At 38.0% G+C, this 22,858-nt stretch overlaps 1 protein-coding gene across 2 annotated transcripts in view; it reads left to right on the plus strand.

Annotated features, from left to right (window-relative positions):
- TMEM268 (transmembrane protein 268) overlaps positions 1–22,443 on the plus strand; it is a 34,946-nt gene extending 12,503 nt beyond the window's left edge. For both annotated transcript variants that reach the window (XM_031954180.1, XM_012553654.3), the window contains exons 2-9: positions 1,415–1,625; positions 5,949–6,046; positions 11,525–11,632; positions 13,637–13,786; positions 16,055–16,165; positions 17,240–17,320; positions 18,778–18,972; positions 20,827–22,443. In XM_031954180.1, the coding sequence (XP_031810040.1) occupies positions 1,517–1,625; positions 5,949–6,046; positions 11,525–11,632; positions 13,637–13,786; positions 16,055–16,165; positions 17,240–17,320; positions 18,778–18,972; positions 20,827–21,009 (1,035 nt within the window). In that variant the 5' untranslated portion in view covers positions 1,415–1,516 and the 3' untranslated portion in view covers positions 21,010–22,443. The remainder of the gene's footprint in view (positions 1–1,414; positions 1,626–5,948; positions 6,047–11,524; positions 11,633–13,636; positions 13,787–16,054; positions 16,166–17,239; positions 17,321–18,777; positions 18,973–20,826) is intronic.
- Positions 22,444–22,858: the final 415 nt, after the last annotated feature.

A 22,858-nucleotide genomic window follows, 5' to 3' on the forward strand; every position in this document is an offset into this window, starting at 1 on the left:
AATCATCATTATTTTTTCCTGTCATCTCATTAAAAAATGAGATAATTGATGAATTCTAATTACATATTGAAGTATATTTTTTCACTTATTTTATTCTAATTTATTCTTTCCTTTCTTGCTTGCTTCTTTCTTCTTGCCTTCTTCCTTTCTTCCTCTTTCTTTCCCTCCTTTCCATCTTTCTTAACTCTTTCCTTTTTCTTTCTCTCTCTCTTTCTCTCTCTCTCTTTTTCTCTTTCTTTCTTTCTTTTTTCTTTCTTTCTTTCTTTCTTTCTTTTCTTTCTTTCTTTCTTTCCTTCCTTCCTTCATATGTATAATTGATGTCATGTTTCTTGCCTTTTCAATGGATGAGAGAGGGGCTGGAGTAAGGAAGAGAATTGGAACCTGAAAAGCTTAAAAAAAATTTTTTTTAATGAATATGTATCATATATTGTATCTAGGATATACTGTATTTAGCATGTATAGGACTGCTTGCCATCTGGGGGAGGGGGTGGAGGGAGGGAGGGGAAAAGTCGGAACAAAAGGGAGTGCAAGGGATAATGTTGTAAAAAATTATTCAGGCATGGGTTTTGTCAATAAAAAGCTATAATTATTTTAAAAAATGAGTGTGTGTGTGTGTGTGTGTGTGTGTGTGTGTGTGTGTGTGTAATGCTTGCTATCTGATGGGGAGAAGTCAGTTATCACTGAAGAGTAACAATCAATAACAATCATTCAGTGTCCTTCCAGAATTTTGAATTCTCTGTTCCCTAAATTCCCTTCAACTCCAGATTAAAACAGTATTTCTGTCAGAGTTATCAGAATGACTAAACTCAATGGCAACTACCCAAAATAAAATATATTATTGTGGATGATTTATTTCCAGACCATAGGTTGACCTCAATCTTGGAAGAATAAACAGTGTCCCTGGTCTTTCCACATGCTGAAGTTATTTTTGTTGTTGTTGTTGATTAAAATACAAATAAATTTACTTGTAATAATATCTAATTGAAATATCTTCAAAACACTTTCTCTTATATCAAGTCACTAATGATAGTCTTTGACACAAGGGAGAAAATGTCATTAAGCCAAAAACAAAAAAAAGTAAAGCTGCCTTAAAGAAAAACAACACAATTTTCAATACTATAGGAGTTTCTATATAGCAGAACAAATTATGCAAATAGATTGCATTGCTGATGCCACCTTTAGTGTGCTACATTTTTGCATAAAGACAAATATTTATGTTGTGATATGGGAGCCACCTGCCAGTGGCTGCTGAAGGTCTAACTCAGACCTCAGACCTCTAAAATGTATCTCTTCATGTTTTTAAATACTTTTGGAAATTAGCATTCTTATAAAGCTCAGTAAACAAAAATTCCTGGAACAGAAAAACAACATACTTACTGAAGTTTAATTTTTTTTTTCGTGCTTTTGTCTCCAGCCTTGACCAAAGGTAACATGAGCTGAGTTGGCAAAGGAGAGGCACATTCTCCTGAAGATGGTGTAAAGTTTGAAGAAGGTTAGTCCGAGATTTCCCTTCATCATGGCTTATGACCTTCCACGAGACTCAGCTGGGGCACCTGGACCCTTCCTTACTTCCTTTTCTGACTGGAACACTGTACAGGAGGATACTGCCTGCTTGGAGAGAAGAGGTAAGACTCCCTCTCTTCTGTCAGCACTTTGATGTCATCCAGGAACTATCTTTATTTACTGACCATTCATAAGGTCTCCAAGAACACAATGTAATAAAAAAAGCTTTTTAGAGTTCAGTTCCTCCTTGATAAGTATTACCACTCAGCTGGGTGAATGGAAGCTGCAGAGAGGTCTAAGCTGAATTATGGATTGTAGACATAGCTCCCAAGTATGTCTTTAGTATTGGGGGTTTAGCAAATTTCATGGGATGGAGAGAGCAGTCCTTGTAGGAAGTGACTTGTGGTAAGTTTCTAAGTTCTGTTTTTGCAAGTAGGTCTTTTTGTAGGTCATTCTCATTCCTGGAAAGAGACTAACGTGGCAAAGCCCAGGACTCTGAAGTAGAACTCAAAAAGTATTTCTAAGTAGAAGTCGTGAACCTGATTTAATGCATAGCCAGTTGAGGACTAATTTGGATGCCTGGCCAAAAAAGAACTGCTTTAATGAGTGATCAACAGTACATATATGTTTACATGGAAAAACTTAATATGTTGAAAGCTTTTGTTTTGTTTTCTTTTTCTTTCTTTCTTTTTTTAAATAATTATAACTTTTTATTGACAGAACCCATGCCTGGGTAATTTTTTACAACATCATCCCTTGCACTCATTTCCCCTCCCTCCCTCCACCCCCCCCCCAGATGGCAAGCAGTCCTATACATGTTAAATAGGTCACAGTATATCCTAGATACAATATATCAGTGCAGAACCAAACAGTTCTCTTGTTGCACAGGAAGAATTGGATTCAGAAAGTAAAAATAACCTGGGAAGAAGAACCAAAATGCAAACAATTTATATTCATTTCCCAGTGTTCTTTCTTTGGGTGTAGCTGCTTCTGGCCCTTGTTGATCAACTGAAACTGAGTTATATCTTCTCTTTGTCGAAGAAATCCACTTCCATTAGAATACATCCTCATACAGTATCGTTTTTGAGGTATATAATGATCTCCTGCTTCTGCTCATTTCACTTAGCATTACTTCATGTAAGTCTCTCCATGCCTCTCTGTATTCATCCTGCTGGTCATTTCTTTTTTTTTTTTTTTTTTTTTTTTTTTATTTAATAGCCTTTTATTTACAGGTTATATGCATGGGTAACTACAGCATTAACAATTGCCAAACCTCTTGTTCCAATTTTTCACCTCTTACCCCCCACCCTCCCTAAATGGCAGGATGACCAGTAGATGTTAAATATATTAAAATATAACTTAGATACACAATAAGTATACATGACCAAAACATTATTTTGCTGTACAAAAGAAATTGGAAAATGCAATCAGTGAATCAACAAAAGTTTACTAATTATTTGCTATATATTGTGTTCTGTGCTAGGTGCTGGGAGTACAAATACCAAATCAAAACCAAAACAGCTTCTGCTTTCAAGGAAGATAAACATCCATGTACTCATATAAGTAAATAATGCCAATTTTGTTTAGTGGGGTGGTATGTCTGAGACTGGTAGATGGAGAATGATCAGGAAAAGCTTCATGTCAGAAGCAGCACTTGGACTAGACTTAGTAAGAAGGTAGGGATTCTGGAAAATGAATATGAGGGAGAAGTACATTCCAGGCCTGAGAAATGAAAAGGTATGAAGGTGAGATGGAACTCTGAGTATGAGAAACAGCGTAGCCATGTTGGCTGGAACATAGAATGTATGTATAGGAATAATATGTTCAGAAAGTTAGGCTGGAGCCAGATTGTAAAGGTTTTTAATTACCAAATTGAAGAATATGCATTTTAGTCCATGGGCAAAAGGGAGCTATTGTAGTTTTTTTGAGGAGGGCATTGACACCATCAGACTTGTATTTTAGAGATATCAATCTGGCAGTTGTAGGGAGGATGTATGAAGAGACTCAAAGCATGGAAACCAACTAGGAGGTTATGTCAGTAGCTCAGAGAGGAGGTTGTTCAATCATTTCAATCATCTCTAACTCTTCGTGGTCTATTTGAGGTTTTCATGGCAAATACAGTAGTGGTTTGATTTTTCCTTCTCCAGGTCATTTTACAGATAAGGAAACTGAGGTGAGCAGGGGTAAGTGACTTGCCCAGGGTCACCCAGCTAGTAAGAGTTTGAGGCTACATTTGAGCTTAAGAAATTGTCTTTCTGACTTGAGTCAGATATGGAGAAGTGATGAGGGCCCAAGCTGAGGTGGGGGTCGTGTAAGATGAGAGAAGAGGATGCATGTGAGAAAATTATGAAGGTCAAATTGTTAAGACTTAGTGACGTTTATATGCTGAGGGAGAAGTAAATTTGTTTCTAAGCTTGAATTCTGCCCAAGGCTGGAGAATAATCCACTTTGACTGGAGCATCTTTGGACATGTTTGGGAGCAATGAGAAATAAAGCTGGAAGGATAGATTGGATCCAGATCACGGAGGGAACTTTACACATTAAATTCTATTCAGGGACTAAAAGAAAAAGTCTAGTTTTTGTGATTACAGGGACAACAAAACTAAAGATTGCTTCATTTCCCCTTTTTTTCTTGGCATCTTTTGGCCATTTCAGTCTCCCTTAGAGCTTCCACTGGATGTGGCAGAGTGATGAGGTAAGACTTCATGAAATCATAACATCATCTAGAATCATCTAGAAAGGAACATTGGAGGTCATCCACTCCATCCCTTTTATCTTATAGATGAGAAAAATAAGGCTTAGAAAAGTTAAGTAATTTGCTTAAAGTTATTCAGGTAGAATCAGGATTTGAATACAGGTCCTTTCGCTCTAAATTGCTCTTTCCATTGTAACATATTGCTTCCAATATAGCTCCTTTTTTCGAATTTCTGGTTAGAATGTTCACAGTGTAAAATGTGCTGCTGTGTTTGTGTTTCTTAACTATAAAAAAGACATTCAGGCTCTTCTTGTTCTTCACAATGGACTATTTGAAACCTGATGACTTGTTGGTCAGCTTTCATTTATAAATCATTGACTGTGTAAACTTTGTAAAAAGTAGTTCTACTTTGAAGCCCAAGGCCTAGTTTTCCCTATGTCCTTCCTTTTATCTGGATCTCCAGTAGTCCTTCCCTCTAACCTGAAACTTCTCAGGAAAGAAGTAAATAAAATGGAAATGAGAATATTCTCTTTGTGGTAAGGTTCTTTCCTCTTTCTCCAAGCTCACTCTTCTATCTAGATTTCTTGAATCTTTTTGCCAACAAATAATAAACTTCTCTTCATCCAGAAAAGTTTAAAATGAACTTGGGCCATACAACTCTATTAAATATAATTTCATTTTTATTTGATGTGTCAAAAGGCATTTCAGGGTGCCTAGGATGGCAGAGTAGACAAGAATTGAATCTGGAGTCAGAAATACCTGAATTCAAATCCAACCTCAGACACCAGTTATGTGTCACCTCAGCGAAATATTTTAACTTCTTTCTGTCTCAATTTCCTCAACTGTAAAATGGAGATAATAACAGCACCTACCTCTCAAAATTATTGAAAGGATCAAATAAGATAATGCTTGGCACATATATAGTAAATGTTTGTTCTCTTTCCCCTTTCCTTCAGGACTTTGTAGTAACAAATTGAATTATAGTATATAAAAAATGTAGATGTAAATGGTCTGTAATGCAGAAAAAGCTCTGGATTTGAAGCCAAATGAGCCTTGATTGTGACTCTGAAGAGTATTTTCTTCTTTTCTTCCTTCCTTTCTTCCTTCCTTCCTTCCTTCCTTCCTTCCTTCCTTCCTTCCTTCCTTCCTTCCTTCCTTCTTTCCTTCCTTCCTTCCTTCCTTCCTTCCTTCCTTCCTTCCTTCCTTCCTTCCTTCCTTCCTTCCTTCCTTCCTTCCTTCCTTCCTTCCTTCTTTCCTTCCTTCCTTCCTTCCTTCCTTCCTTCCTTCCTTCCTTCCTTCCTTCCTTCCTTCCTTCCTTCCTTTCTTCTTTCCTTCCTTTCTTGGCAATTGGGGTTAAGTGACTTACCCAGAGTTACACAGCAAGGAAGTGTTAAGTGTCTGAGACCACATTTGAACTCAGGTGCTCCTGGCTTCAGGGCTGGTGCTCTATCCACTGCATCACCTAGCTGCCCCTGAAGTGAATTTTCTGGGTGATGTTCAGTAAGTCACTTAACATCCTTGAGTCTCAGTTTCTTCACTTGTACAATGAAGGAGTTACACAAGATAGCCTTCCCGGTCCTTTCTAGCTCTAAATCTTATGATATTTAAACCTATTTGAAGAATTCTTAGTTTTCTCCATATATCAACTGTTGTTTGCTTTCCACAAAGATTCCATGAGTCATGGGTGAGCAAATCATGCATAATGTGCCCTTATCACTGACTCACATTCTCCTTTCTCTTCTGATTTCAGGACCCACCAATGGCCAGCTCCTTATGGTCCTAAGTACTGAAGCAGCCTCCTTTAACTTAGAAGTGTCCCAGGAGAAACTGAAGACCTGGGGGATCCAGGTAAGTCCAAATGTTCTTTTGGATAGACCCCAGATCTTAGATGTCATCTGAGAACATTTCTTTTTTACAAATGAGAAAACTGGGGCCTGGAGAGAGGTCACTTCCTTATATGATCACAGCTGTTTTAGTGGATACTCAATAAATATTTGTGGAATGAATGATTAAATAGTATGTAAATGACTAGTAAATAATTGTTGCATCTCTATCCTCAGCTAGAATGGATGAACCTTTTTAGGGAACAGAATTTTTTTTCAGTTGGCCTGATTATTGTTATGTTCTTTGTTCTTTTTCTAACCCCCACACCTGAAGTTCTGAATTGCATTTAATTGAATTCAGTTCAATTCAATGAGCATTTCTTTTTTTAAAAAATTAAATAATAGCCTTTTATTTTCAAAATATATGCAAAGATAGTTTTCAACATTCACCCTTGCAAAACCTTGTGTTCCAAATTTTTCTCCCTCTCTTCCCTCATCCCTCTCCAAGACAGCAAGTAATCCAATATAGGTTAAGCATGGATAATTCTTCTTTACATCTTTCCACTTTTGTCATTCTGCATTAGAAAAAACAGATCAAAAAGGGGGAAAAAGACAAAAATCAAGCAAACTACAACAAAAGAAAATGAAAATTTATATTGTGATCCATGATCATCTCCGACAGTCCTCTATCTGGATGCAAATAGCTCTCTCCATCACAAGTTTATTGAAATTGGCTTAAATCACCTCTCTGAGCATTTCTTAAACACCTATTAGGTGCAGTATACAATGTAACAAGATCCCTGCCTTCAAGGAGTATACATTCCATACTATATATGATAGGATGCCACATGGAAATAGATGTCAATAAAATATTATTTAATGGGGAGGAGAGCACCAGCAAATCAAGAAAGACTTCCTAGATATGAACAGACAATTTTCAGATGAAATTGAAACTATTACCACTCATGTGAAAGAGTGTTCCAAATTATTATTGATCGAAGAAATGCAAATTAAGACAACTCTGAGATACCACTACACACCTGTCAGATTGGCTAAGATGACAGGAAAAGGTAATGACGAATGTTGAAAGGGATGTGGGAAAACTAGGACACTGATACATTGTTGGTGTAGTTGTGAACAGATCCAACCATTCTAGAGAACAGTTTGGAACTATGCTCAAAAAGTTATCAAACTGTGCATACCCTTTGACCTAGCAGTGTTTCTACCTATATCACAAAGAGATCTTAAAGGAGGGAAAGGGACCCACATGTGCCAAAATGTTTGTGGCAGCCCTTTTTGTAGTGGCAAGAAACTGGAAACTGATTGGCCATCAATTGGAGAATGGCTGAACAAGTTATGTTATATGAATGTTATGGAATATTATTGTTCTGTAAGAAATGACCAACAGGATAATTTCAGAGAGGCTTGGAGAGATTTACAAGAACTGTTGCTAAGTGAAATGAGTAGAACCTGGAGATCATCATACATGGCAACAACAAGACTATACGATGATCAATTTTGATGGATGTGACTCTCTTCAACAATGAGATGATTCAAACCCGTTCCAGTTGTTCAATGATGAAGAGAGCCATGTACACCCAGAGAGAGGACTGTCGGAACTGAGTGTGGACCACAACATAGCATTTTCACTCTTTCTGTTGATGTTTGCTTGCATTTGTTTTCCTTCTCAGGTTTTTTTTTTTTTTTTTCCTTTCTAGATCCATTTTTTCTTGTGCAGCAAGATAACTATATAAATATATGTACATAATTGGATTTAACATATATTTTAACATTTAACATGTAATGGACTGCCTGCCATCTAGGGAAAGGAATAGGGGGAAGGAGGGAAAAATTTGGAACAGAAGGTTTTGCAAGGATCAGTGTTCAAAAATTACCCATTCATATATTTTGTCAATAAAAAGCTATAATAATAAAAAAAAGAAGAAGAAAGAAAGGCTTCCCAGAGAAGGTGTACCAGTGCTGAAGGATGATAATGATTCTGAGAGTTGGAATAAAGAGAGGGAGGGATTCCAGTCATGAGAGGTAGAGGATGGGACATGGGCAAAGGCACTGAGGTGGGAAATGGAAGACTGAATATGGGGATATGCATTAGGCTGGTTTGGTTGAAACCTAGAGTGAAGGAAAGTAATTTGGAGTAAGAATTAGAACATAAGCTGGGACCAGATTGTAAAGGGTCTTAAATGCCAGACAGAGTGACAGCTAGTTGGCTTAGTGAATAGAATGCTAAGTCTGGAGTCAGGAACTCAAATCTGGCCTCAGACAGGTAAATCACTTAACTTTTTGTTTGCCTTACCTACCTCCTGGGATTGTTATGGGAATCAAATAAGACAATAATTGTAAAGAACTTAGCACAGTGGCTTATATGTAATAAATCCTATATAAATGTTAGTTATTGTTATTTTATAGGCTGAAGCATTTTAACTTGATATGGTCAGAACTTTGTCTTAGGAAGTTTAGTTGCATGGAAGATGAGTTGGAAAGGGGACAGAAGGAGACACAAAGAGCTTAATTAGGAAGGTCCAGGTAAGCGGTCATGAGAACCTGAATGAGTATAGTTGCTCATATTTTAGAGGAGGTAGACAAAAGGGAAGGAGGAGAGAATAGAACAAACAAAATACTTAGAAATATTATATCATCTGTTCCTCACAACTCTGGAAAGTAGATGCTGTTATTTTCCCATTTTACAGTTGAGGAAACTGAGGCAGATTAAATGACTTGCCTAAGATCATGCAGTAGTAAGGTAGGATTTAAACTTAGGTCTTTCTGAATCAAGATAAAATAACTGTTAAGTGATAGTGAGAGCAAGAATATGATTATCTTGATTCAGCCAGTTCCAGTGGGTCTTGTTTTTTTTTTAGAGGTGCATTTTCATTAATATCTTTTTTCTATACACTCCTATCTTAAGATCAATTGAAGTAGAACAGTTTTTTTCTCTAAAAATATTCCACCTCCAAACTTCCCTATTACTGTTTTTTTTTTTTAATTATAGCTTTTTATTTACAAGTTATATGCATGGGTAATTTTACAGCATTGATAATTGCCAAACTTTTTGTTCCAATTTTTCCCCTCCTTCCCCCCATCCTCTCCCCCAGATGGCAGGTTGACCAATACATGTTAAATATGTTAAAGTATAAATTAAATACAATAGAAGTATACATGTCCAAACAGTTATTTTGCTGTACAAAAAGAATCGGACTTTGAAATGGTGGACTGTTAGCCTGTAAAAGGAAATCAAAAATGCAGGCGGACAAAAATATAGGGATTGGGAATTCTATGTAATGGTTCATAGTCATCTCCCAGAGTTCTTTCGCTGGGTGTGGCTGGTTCAATTCATTACTGCTCTATTGGAACTGATTTGGTTCATCTCATTGCTGAAGAGGGCCATGTCCATAAGAATTGATTATCATATAATATTGTTGTTGAAGTATATAATGATCTCCTGGCCCTGCTCGTTTCCCTCCGCATCAGTTCATGTCTCTCCAGGCCTTTCTGAAATCATCCTGTCCAGTGGGTCTTGTGATAAAGAGAGCTGCACCCAAAGAGAGCACTGTGGGACCTGAGTGTGAATCACAACATAACATTTTCATTGTTTTTGTTATTGTTTGCTTGCATTTTGTTTTCTTTCTCATTTTTTTCCTTTTTTGATCTGATTTTTGTCTTGTATAGCATGATAACTGTGGAAATATGTATAGAAGAATTGCATATGTTTAACATATATTGCATTACTTGCCATCTAAGGGAGGAGGTGGGGGGAAGGGAGGGGAAAAATATGGAACACAAGATTTTGCAAGGGTGAATGTTGAAAAGTATTCATACATATGTTTTGAAAATAAAAAGCTTTAATAAAATAAGTTATATATATATACACACATAAATAAACTATTATATAAATATATATATATATATATATATATATATATATATATATACATATACATATAAAGAGTTTGGCCATCTTGGTGTCCAAAGTTTTAGTTGGAATAAAGGTTCTGGTCATGAGACATTGAGTAAGTTAATGAATCAGGAGGTCAAATTGGTCAAAGAGATGTGACCTGTACAGTGAAGTTCCACATAGGAAGTCAGGGGTTAGGGTAGAGAGAAAGACTGTAATATAAGCTAGCTATGCTGAGTTTGAGAAAAGGGATAAATAGATTGCAAGATGGAATTAGAGAGGGTGATGCAGACATTTGGAATCAACTTCAGAGGAAAAGTCTGAAGTGTCAAGGAGGAAAGGAATATACAAACTCTTCCTTTGGCTCATTGTGCTGGGTCATGGCCATCACAGGTTTAATGTTGGATAACCTTAGAGGTTACGGAGTCCCTTTCCTTCATTTGTCTTTTACAAATGAGTTAGCTGAGGCTGGAGAGATTAAGTGACTTGCATTTGGTCACACAGCAACTAAGTATCTGAGGTGGAATTTGAACCCCAATTTTTTCCAAGTCCAGCATGTTTGCCTCCCATACCATTATGCCTCACTAGCACATAGAGATGAAAAAAATGTATCCAAATATTGATGCTGTGTGTCTGGGTTAAGCCAGAGTCCTGTGAAAGCAAGGAATGATGAGGAGTGTGAGAAGAACACATCTGTGATGAAGTAAGTTTTTTTAGTAATAAAATGGGGGTTCCAGAGAGTACATTCAGTGCGACTATCTTTGCCTCTTCTTAAGATCACAGGAGAGAATACAATGAGAAGGTAGCACACTTCTGGATTGTGTTTGGGGCTGCTGATTGGATCTGTGGTATGAGGTCTTAACTCCTAGAGGAGGTGCTGGTGTATGAGACTGTTCCTAGGTAAAGAGAGAAAGAAGGTTAAGTGTACCTGGTTATGGTGAGTTTGGGGTCTCTTTTGGCAAAGCAGGGCAGAGATCTATCCTTCATTTATACCAGTAGGTACAGATTTCAAAATCCAGTCCCTGGGACTTTGTTGGTAAGAAATCTAGCATGATGGCCAGCATATGGTAGGGACTTAATAAATTGTTTATTGATCGGTTAACTAAAAAAGTCATGCAATATCAGAGTAAACCAAGGACAGAGGTCCTTCAACGTTCCTTGGTACTAGAGTGAGGAGAAGGGTGGGAATTGTTGCTTCACTCTCCCAGGATCAGTGATGGAGAAGGTAGGTGCTAGTGTTCCTGAGACACTGAACCCCAAAATTTTAATAATCCCGAACTTGGTTTGATGATATATAAAAGACTGAATATATAATAGGTTTTCTCTAAATTCTTATTTTGTCCCTCCTCTTTTTGAAGTCAAATTCAGTAGTGATATAGTTCCATTGAGCATTTTATATCTACTTGACATTTTAAATAAGCCTTAGGGTCCTGGCCCACCCTTATTCTTTCCAATGTTCACTGTTCCCTTTGGTTTTAAGTAGTTAGATAAATAAATGGAAACACTGTCCTCTATTTCCCAGAGAGGAGATGAAGGAGCTATCTCTGAGGCTGAATTAAAACATGGTTTCTGTTTTGGGTTGTTGAGCAGGTGCCAACAGAAGAGTACAAGAATTTGATTGAGAATGCCATTTTAGATCCCCAAGTGAGAAGATTCATCTTCTATAACTCCAGGCCTTTTCAGTTGGCCATTGCTGTGGTAAGGATTTCTGTTTATTCCATGAATGCCTCTAGACTTATTCTTCCTGTGTGAAAAGACCATCACCGCATGCTAAAAGTAGGCATATTTATAGTAGACATCATTGAATTCAATAGGACTTCCATAATATCTGTTGAAGTAGGTGTTGGAAGCTATAAGTAAATAAGATCCTTTGGAAGATACCTACTCTTTCCTAATGGGGGGATGCTTGCCCTCAGCTGGGGGCTTTCTAACATAGGAGAAATCCAGCCTTCAGAGCTTGAAGCAGGCAAACCTTGAGGCAAAATGGCCTTGGAGTTGGAGTGGGAAGAGTAGTTGAAAGAAGATAGGGAAGCTGCTCATGTGATCCTGACTCCAAATTCTGTTCTTTCTGTGTTTTTTACATGTTCTTTTTATTATAGACTCTACATTTATACAGTTTTTAAAAATCTTCCATATATATGTTTATTTTATATAGTTTGTATGTAATAATAAATTATTTTACCTTCTACACCCCGCAATAGAAAGCAGGATGTTCTTTTAGTTGTTCTAAAGGTACTTTTTTATTCCATTGAACTAATCTATCCACCCAGCCCTGCAGCTTCAAGATTTTGTAGACTTGAATCACTGGTATTCGAGCCTCCGATCTAAGTTTTAGTTTTTGTGCCTTGTCACTGCAAGGAGGTGATCCTGGGTTCTAGAATGCTATGTTAATGGAGTCTAAACTCAAGCCAATCCTACCTAGATGGAAAAGTGCAAATTTTGGGCAATTTTAGCTCACAGATTTAAAGCTGAAAGTGATTTAAGAGGTCTTTGAATCTAATCTTATCTTTTTAGTATTAGGGAAATGAGATTCAGATAATTTGGTGATTCTCCCGGCATAATTTGAACCACTGGACTATTATTGATTTTAATTGTTGTGCTCTCTCCACTCTGCCATACTGTCAATTGAGGAGTAGCCTAGCCAAATTTGCAGACTAATCACCAGGTTGCCCATGAGGGATGCATTCTTGGCCAGAAAAATTCTCCAAGATTACACATTAAATGATAGAAGAGTTGAGGTCTACTTTATTGTAAATGGCACCAGTTGTAATGAGATTTTAAGCCAATAGATTCATAAATTTAGTGGCACTGGGGACCATATCTTATCTCTTCATTTTGTATAATCTTGAGAAGCCAATGATTTTGCCCCAAATCACAGAGAAATGAGTTTCCAAGATGGAGTGAGATTTGAACCCAGGTTTCCTGTGATTCCAAATCTATCACTTTTCCTATTACATCATTCTTATGGTACCAAAGTAATCCTCTGGGTGTGTCCCAGTTGACTTGCTTTTTGGTGTGTGAGACACTGAGCTGAGATCAACAGGGACTGTACTACCCCCTCTGCTTATGTGCTTGTAGACTCCCTCCCCCCTTGTGTATCGTTGGATGTAAATTTCATTTTATGATTATTTTTTATACTTTTTATTCTTTCTTGGAGAGTAGAACAGTGCCAGTAAAAATAGTGACTGGTTTTCTTCTAAGGATTAATTTTTTCTGGAAAAGGGACAGTGTGATACGGTGGATAGAGGATGAAGATGTAGCACTTTGATTGAAGGGCCCCCATCTTTGACCTATACCTGCTTCAGTCTCCTTACTTGTGCAATGAGAATAATAATACTCAGATTACCTATTTTTTAGGATTGTCATTAGTTTATGAACATAAGATTAAATATGGAAAGCACTTTGCAAACTTTACTATCGGGTTCTCAATTTCATTTATTTCTTTGCTCACTAAATAGTATTATTCTTTGCTTTGAATTGAGATGTACTCCAGGAAAGCCAGCAGGCCTGCTTAGGGAGGTATAATTGTAAATGTGAGCTCTATACAACTCATAGCACACAAGTGTGCTGGGGCAAGTCCTTAGAGAACTATTGCTTTAAAGTGAAGAGGAACCGTGATGAAGAAGATGATGGTGTTTTTTCTGCTTTATTTATTTTCTGTACTGTATTTATTTGAGTACATGGTGTTTTGTGTTTCTCTAGGTTTTCTACATAGCAATGTGGGCTAATCTGTATTCTACCAGCCAGATGTTTTCTTTGGGAAGACACTGGGCAGCTGTGGTTCTTGTGACCCTAGGCACTGTATTAGCTACTGTCATTCTCATTCTCATCTTTGACAGGCACCAAAGGAAGGTAAGAGAAACACTGCTGTAAAATGAATTTGATTTATAGCTTTTCCTCTCTGAAGAGCATGGAAAACACAACTCTAGGTCTTTTTAGTTGGATCTTTATTCTCCTTTTCCATCTCCCTGTCAGAGCCTAGCACAGTAGATAGTTATTTTGTAACATTGAATTGAATCTGTCAGGCTGAATTTGAAACTTTGTCTCTTTTAAATTTATTTATTTAGTAGTTATCTCTTTAACACCTATTCTTTAGTTTCTTTTCTTGGTTTATTATATTCTTGGAGTAAAATAAAATCCTTTTATGACTCTGCTGGGTAGAGGGAAACAGTTTAACAATGGATAGTTATTTAACAGTCAAAAATATTAATTAAATATCCAGTTAAAAGCTGTAGAGATGCCAAGTTTAGGTAAGCGCTGATTCCTGCTGTCGGGAAGTTTACAGCCTACTTGGAATTATGAAATTGTAAATTTAGACCTGGGAAGAACTTTCAGAGATCATCTAGCCTCAATTCTCTCATTTGTGTGTGAGGAAACTAAGTTTTAGGGTAGGTCAGTGGTTCAGTGGACAGACACATTGGGCCTGGAATTAGGAAGACCTGATCAAATCCAATCTCACACACTTAGCAACTATATGATTCTGAGAAATCACTTAGCTCTTGCCTGCAAAAAAAGGACATGGCAAATCACTCCAGTATCTTTGCCAAGAAAAGCCAATGGACAGTTGGCCCAAGGAGTCATAAAGAGTTGGAAAGTTGGACACAAGTGTACAACAACACAAGAATATGAATCAATATTTCAAATCAAGTCCCGTGATGTCTCAGTGTCTAAGCAACTTTTTATGAGTATATATTGGAGAGTAGGTATTTACCTACATGAGTAGAAAGCTTGATCATTTGAGAATTTATTATAATCTATATTTATATAAATATAATATAAATTTATATAAATTATTTTATGCTCCTGGTAGTGACTAGTGAATCTATTTATATAGGTTCAATTCCCACCTATCCTACTCCCCACACAGGGTCCAGAGTACTTGGTACTATAAGGGAACCAAGAGAATGAGGTGCAACATCTCAAAACAGAAAGGGATTTCAGAAGACATTATTCACTGAACCACCTAGTTTTCCATTCCCTCTTTGCCCCAAGAAGATTTCAGATAACATTATAGGAATCTTAAGGGGAGAAAAGATCATAAAAAATTTTAAATATACAGTTTGTATTAAGAATCAAAAATTTTTGATTAACAAAATCCTATTATTCTATGATCCTATGAATCATTCTCTTCACTCCTGGAGCTAAATCACAGGACCTCTCCTCCTTCCATATATCTTAATCTTTTCTTAGTAGAAAGGGGTTGCTTCTCCTTCCTATGATTTTTAGTAGATGGGGCAGTAATGGATTAATAAGGTTAAGACTAAGCTCATCCTTTGTTAAAAAGTTTAATATCATCCTTTCTCTATTTCTCTAAGAAAAGCCTAATTTTGTTCTTGACCTCTAACCTACTTTTCCTAGAGACTTTTCCCAGAAGTCTGGTAGGGGTTTTAGAAAGAAATTTTCTTTCTTTCTTTCTTTCTTTCTTTCTTTCTTTCTTTCTTTCTTTCTTTCTTTCTTTCTTTCTTTCTTTCTTTCTTTCTTTCTTTCTTTCTTTCTTTCTTTCTTTCTTCCTTCCTTCCTTCCTTCCTTCCTTCCTTCCTTCCTTCCTTCCTTCCTTCCTTTCTTTCTTTCTTTCTTTCTTTCCTTTTTTCCTGAGGCAATTGAGGTTAAGTGACTTGCCAGGGTCACACAGCTAAGAAGTGTTAAGTGTCTGAGGTCAAGTTTGAACTCAGGTTCTTCTGACTTCAAGGCTGGTGCTCTGTTCATTGCATCCTCTAGCTTCCCTGAGAAGTATTATTTTTTAACATTCCTAGGGAAATTAAAAAAGAGGATTTTAAATATGCTTCTGCAGTGGCAATAAGGAATCACACAAATAGACCTATTTATAAGAATGATTATTGTGACCATAGATTGGGGTGAGAAGGTGACAGCCTGGGAATGGGCAGCATAGGATAAAGGTAAGAAAGAAAATGGTAGGGAGGCATTCTTTTTCCTGTTGATCTCTCTATGTTGTTTTAGGTTGTTTTGGTTCTTTTATCTGGATGTTGCTTTTTGGTTCATGGTGTATCTCTTTGAATATGCATAAAAACAGCCAGTGTTTAAATGGGGATACTTGAGTTATTTGAGAGCTGCCCTGGAACAAAAATGGCTTGCTATATCATTTGGATGTTGGATTTACAGGCAAACACGAACATAGACCTCCGTCTGGCGGCTGCAAATGAAATTTTGATGCCATACCACATGCTTCTGGGAGTGACTAGTGAAGTGGAGGGCTGCCAGGCTGTACTGCAGGTATCACTTCTCTGAATGAATCATCCCAGAAGATCAGGTCTCTGTCCAAGAAGATGAGAAAGGGCTTCTCATCCAAAGGATGAGCACCCTGGAGAATGGGGAAGGGATATGGGACTGCTTCTTTTCTCTAAAGTGCATCTAAAGATGAGGTTTGGAGATAAGAAAAGATTCCTGGATTTGCAATTATAGGGTTTGGATTTGACTGCTGGTCCTGATGTTTAATACTTTTGCTATTTGGGTGAATTGTTTGTTGGCTAGAGAACTTGGTTTCTTCATCTGTAAAATGAAATGGTTCAGTTTAATTCATAGGATCAAGGATCTAGAACTAGAAGGGACTTCATGGGTCATCAAATTTATCCTCATCATTTTAGAGATGAGGAGACTGAGGCTCAGAGAGAGTAACTGAAATCAGGCCATGGTTACATGGTTGGTAAGTGTCAACTACAGGCTCTGAATCTAGGACTTCGCAGCTCCAAGTGTAGTGGTCTGTTCACTGTGCCAAGATCCTTTCCATTGTACTGCTTGATAATACATTATCTTAAGAGCAGATAAGTTGTCTCAAATCTTTTAACATTAGAAAAATCCAAATTTAAGACTATTTTGAGGGACCAAGTTATGCCCCATTGATGCAATATATGTTTTTTTAATCCATAAGGCAAAATCGAGATAGGATGAAAATTCTTATTTAAACTTATAATTATAATAATTTTTTTTTGCATCAATTGATGTTCCTCATCCTTCTTTAATTAGTAGAATACCTACTGATTTAATGGCAGGAGATAAAAACCCTGTGCCAACAGTTTGGACATTTTTCAGTTTTATGAAAAGCAAGTTTTCTATTTGCCAGAAAAATTAGAGTTAATTATAGAGCATTGCATGGAGACGGAACAGAATGGTATGTTCCTTCCACACAGAGCAGAGTGAAACAGAAAGACTTCATGTAGAAGGTCTGCTTTCAATATTGAAATGAAGGCAATGTAAGGGGAGAACAGCAGGAAAGAGAAGATGGTGAGTGGGGTGTGGTGGCTGGGAGCCAAATTCACACTTTCTTCTCTTTTCTTCTGTCTTCTCCAGCTCTGGTTTGTTTACTTCCACTTAGAGAGTTGCCTCCAATCCTTATCAGATTGTATCCGAGAACTGAAGACCAACCAAGAGGTAAATGACCTATAGAATGGTCTGAATGACTGACTACTTTGGGACTGGGGGAGAAGAAACTACATCAAGCTGGTGTTGGAGGCCATCCCTGCCTGTTAAGGCAGTACCTGTATGTTATGGGAAGGTTGCTAGAATTAGAGAGAGTACCTGCATTCTAATCCCAGTTTTGCCATTAAATGGTACCCAAGTGACTCTGGGTAATTTCCCTTCCCCTCTCTAGGCCTCAGTTTTTTGAGTTGTAAAATGATGGCATTGGACTAGATGACATCAAAGTCCCTTCCAATTCCAAATCTTTGATCTGAAGACTTAAAATTGAGAATTGTAGATTTAGGGCCGGAAGGGACCTTTGAGTTCATCAAAGCAAGTCCTTGTGCTTATTTCACATTGAAAGGCCAGGGCATTGCCTGAGAATCTACCCATTGGATATATAGGCCCCTTCCTTAAATATCACATCAGATGGAGTGGTCCAGCCATATGTTTGACTCATGTACAACCAGTACCAAAAAAATGGACTGGGTTTTAGTTCCAGTTCTGTCCCAACTTGATGTCTTATCTTAGGTAAGTCCAGTTACATTAGGAATCAGTTCCTTCATATTCAAAAGAAAGGATTGAATTGTGTAGTCTCTAAGGGCCATTCCAGATTAGGAATAACATATTTCCAACTTTAGATTTCCTTTGCTGACACATCTTTTCACTAATTCATTAATGTTGTTGTTTGACCCCATTTGGGGTTTTCTTCTTTGACTATCTTCTCTCTCTCTCATTTTTTTTTTTTTTTTTTTTTGCTGAGGCCATTGGGGTTAAGTAACTTGCCCAGGGTCACACAGCTAGGAAGTGTTAAGTGTCTGAGGCTAGATTTGAACTCTCGCCCTTCTGACTTCAGGGCTGGTGCTCTATCCACTGCGCCACCTAGCTGCCCCTCTATTTGAGATTTTCTTGGCAAAGATATTGGAATGATTTATCATTTCCTTTTCTAGCTTTTTTACTGAGGAAACTGAGGCAAACAGAGTTAAGGGCCTTGCCCAGAGTCACACAGCTAGGAAGTGTCTGAGGCCAGATTTGAACTCAGAAAGAGGAGCTTTCCTAACTGAAGGCTTGGTACTCTATGTACTGTACCACTTAGCTATGCCCTGGGTGATGGAAAAGAGATTTAGTAGAAATTATGTATAGCTTTGGAAGTGAGAATAGATAGTATCAGGGGGTAGGCCCAGGTCAGCCAGGCCCTTATGGTCTGCCCACTGAACCATGCCGCTCCTAACTCAGGTAGCCAGTCAGTCAGTATGTGCCTAATCCTTCTACTTTCAGGTTTTCTGGCGGTTGTGTAGACAAGAACAGGCAGGGTTTAGGCCAGCCTCATTCAAATATGGGGCAAAGAAGCGATGGGGGTGGGGGAGGGGGTTCTTTAAAGACTTTCTAATTCAAGAACTGGCTCAGGCACACTCTGACTTTCTGTGCAGTCAGTACTAAAACACTGCCTGAACCAATACCAAGTGGTTGTGGAGATGGTAGTGAACCCAGCCCAAGAAGAAGGAGAAGAGAATGAAAGGTTGGCTGAGGAAGCTCCTCTGTTGCCTGCTGGGGGGATGGAGCCACAGAAGGCAGTGGTCACCCGCATGGAACTTCGCCACCTCATTCCAGAGGCTGCACCAGAGGTAATTATAATTTCTTAGAGTAGCCATTTGTAGTCAGACCCTCCTTGAAGGGCAGCTGGGTATTTTGTTTACCTCTGATAGTCATGATCTTGAGAACACAAGGTAACTTGTATTCTTAATGTCATAAGCAGTTTTATTTAGGCTCTTGGAAGGTATAAAAGGTAGAATATTTATAAAAAGCACTTGGCACAGTGCCTGGCACATAGTAGGCACTATATGTGTTTAGAAATTCCATTTAAGTAAATTTGTAGAGCTCAAAGATGCTTAAGGATTATTAAGTTCCAACCCCTCATTTTACAGATGAGTTAACTAAGGTCCAGGTGGATTCAGTGGCTCACACAGGGCCATACTCAACTAGTAAGTGAATACTGGTCTTCTTGACTCTTAAGTCCAGTGTCCTGTGAGCTATACCATTCTTCTCATTTCAGTTCAAGGTAAGGAAAAATTCCCTACCAATTACCATGTCCCAAAATGAAGTAAACTGCCTCAGAAGATAAATAGTGTGCTCTTCACTGGAGGGAGTTAAGCAAAAGCTGGTTGACTAGTTCTCAGGTATATTATACAAGGATTTTCTTTTGTTTTCCTTTTTTTTTTTTACATCATCTTCAGTTTCAGATATATCCTCCATTCTCTCTACTACCCAGAAAGCCATCTTATTACTAAGAATTATTAAAAATAAAAAACCCAACATATCAAACAGTTTATGTAATGTTCTATACCCATGGTCTTACACTCCTGCAACAAAAGAAAGGCATCATATCTTTTATCTTTTTTTTATGAAGAGGGGAATTCCTTTTTGTCTATGTGTCTAAAATATCTGGCTTCTGAGGTTCCTTCTCACTATAAAATTCTGAGATTCTATGTGCAATTCACTAATGTAAAGAATACTTGCTAGCATTCTACACTTTCCTTCATTCCACTAGGTAACATCATTGACCTACAATAGATTAGAAGTGTATTTTGGATTTTTGCAATAGTGGGAATATATTACATCCCTCATTTCCCTTACCTCCTAGACATAGATTGGATGCCACCAAGAAAAAACTTTCTTGGATGTCTCACAAGCAAAAATACTCTTTTCCTCTTTGCTCTCACAGCACTTGGTGCCTCTCTTGCTACATATATCATTTTTGGTTTTATGTTTTATTTATTTAGTTTCTTACTGTTTATTATTGGGTTGTTGCAAGCTGTATATATAATTATATACTTCCCACTCCCCCACTCTACTAATAGGTGTTCAATCCACCAGTGCATTTAGATGGAAAGGAATTCATTTGAGTTAGCGAATCATAGAATATTTGAGATTTTTGAACCTTTTTGTATTAAAACTCCAGATCCCCTGATGTCACTAATCAGAGATCCTTCTTGAAGCAATTACTTATTTTCTTCTTGGGGCTTACTAAATTTCCTAAAAATAGTTTGCTCTATTAAGAAAATGGAATATTCCCCCGAAATCCTTTCTATATTGCATATATACTTGACTCTGACAGCATATTCATGAAAAGTTGAGTGAAAATTTAATTTGTATAAATTGAATCTCTTTATAAGTGTCTGCCATATCTTTTGTAAAGCAAAGAACCCTGAATTATCATGCACACCCCCCCAGTTTTCCTTCTCTGCCAGCTTAGATTTTCATGTGACTGGTTTCTTAAAGTGAAGTCCAAAACTGTGCTAATTTGCTTGGCATATCCTTTCTGTGTAGCCTGCTGGCACAGGCTGATCTCGCTGTTCCAAATTATCCCTGGTTTGGGGAGATGGAAGCCGTGTTGTTCAACTGCGCTTGCCTTCCTCCCCTGGATGTCTGCTCCAGTGTCTGCCAAAGCAACACTTATGGTACTTTCTGATTCATTCCAGGTGATGGCCCGGCAGATGCTGGTGGTCTTTGGTGGATTATACATCAGGCTCCTGGTAACCAATCAGCTCCCTGAGACTACAGCGGCATCAGGGCACGCAGACTCACTGCAGGGCCCCTGCCCCTGCCAGTTCATTGAGACTCACATCCTAGGGGCGGGGAGCTGTTCCCTCTTGGCCAGGTGATGGCTGCAGAGGCCAGAGTGCTGGTCTTGAAGGACCCAAGGTGTAGAATCTGCTGGCAAGGGAAGCCCAGAGTCAAGCAGCAGCCTTGGAGGGGCCCTTGACACCCGTCACCATGTGGCACAGCACCATTGGGAGGGAGAAGTCGGCAGCCCAGATGGCATCCTCTGCTTATCTGCAGAGTTTGTTGAAACAGCTCTTCCAACTGTGAAATTGAACACTGTGGTCCAAGCTTGCAAATGTTTCTGTCGGTAGTTGTGAACGGGCTCAGCTTCAAGATTCCATCTTTGCTTTGTTTATTCCCAGGCACTAAATTGAAGGGTTTTTCTCTGAATTACATAGGCCTCCTATGGGTAACCTGGTGGCAGCCTGTGTCCCACTATTGCCAATCGAATAGTCTCTAAACATGGTAAAGTGGAAAGAGTTCTAGATTTGAGATCAAAGGATTTGGGTTCCCGTACCTGAGTTCCTGTGGGACCTTGGATATGTCATTTCATTTTCTCCTCTGTAAAATAAGAGGATTGGGTTGGATGAGCTCTAAAATCCTTTCCAACTCAGATTCTTGTGATCTCTCCATCCTGGCATTCAAGATCCTCTGTAAGAACGCTTATCTCCCCCTGTTGCTCCCTTAAACACATTAGCCGAATGTTTTTTCCACTCAGCACTTTTGTTCATGCCTTTCTCTCCATTTGGGATGCTTTCCTTTTCTTTCTCCCTTTCACTCTCTACTTTGACACCCATCAAAATTCTATCTCTCTTTCAAGATGGAGAAATTTTGCTTTTGGCTTAGATGAGCTGATTTCATTTAAGTTTGACTTGAGGGAGCTCTAGGCACTTCCTTTGGAATGAGAAGATTGGAGGAACAGGTGTATAGGGACAGATCTGGCACAGGAAAATGAGATCTGGTGTGATATCAAAAGATCAGCTTTGCTTTAGACCCAGCTCTATTGACTTGTCTCTTGGAGATTCAGTTTTCCCTTCAGTGCAGTGGATATAATGTCTTGCCTGCTCTTGTGGGGATTGAGGGAATGGGATATGAAAATTCTCTGAACACTGTAAAGCGCCAGTGGAGTCTTTATTTGTGGGATTCCTCTTGTCATTTTTTGTTTTCCATATGTAGGACAAAAAAGGAAATGTTTCCAGGGCAACAGAGGAAGGGACATATTCCCTGTCAGTCAGTCAGTAGGCTACACTGAAAACTCATTCTGCTGACCTCATCTTAGGTTTTGTGTCAAAAAAGAGAATTATTCATAAAGGTAGAGACAGCTGCATTACTACTGATGAGTATAGGGGGCAGAAAAAAAGATCAGACCCAGGTGTCACCCACAGAGATTTATGTTTCAGGTCTACTAATGAGGACAAAAGATTTGTTAAATGGCCAAATGATCATTTTTCCAAGTTGAATTTCTTTTATTAAACTCTCCTGTGAAACCATGACTTTTTATTTGTTTTTTTTTGTTTTTGTTTTTTTTTCTCCACACATCCTTTGAGACACCTTTCAACAAAAAAGGTTGATGAACGCTGGGAAGTTGTGAAACTTTCTACACAGTTTAGATAGGATCCTGCCCCTATTCAATTCATCAAGCACTTATCAAGTACTTATATTCCAGGTGCCTGTCCAAGTGTTACAAAGTTAGAAATAAAATCTTTCCTGATTTTAGAGAGGTTACATTCTAATGGGGACAAAAGGAATGTGCACAGTTAAATAAGTACAAAGTAATTTCCTGGAAAGAAAGAGAGCTGACTACTAGGGGAATCAAGAAACACCTCTAAGAAAGTAGCCCATAAATTATTTTGAAGGAAGCTAAGGATTCTTTTTTTTTTTTTTAATAAATTATTCTGATTCTACTCT

The sequence above is a fragment of the Sarcophilus harrisii genome, chromosome 2 (genome assembly GCF_902635505.1).
Source record: "Sarcophilus harrisii chromosome 2, mSarHar1.11, whole genome shotgun sequence".
NCBI lineage: Eukaryota > Metazoa > Chordata > Mammalia > Dasyuromorphia > Dasyuridae > Sarcophilus > Sarcophilus harrisii.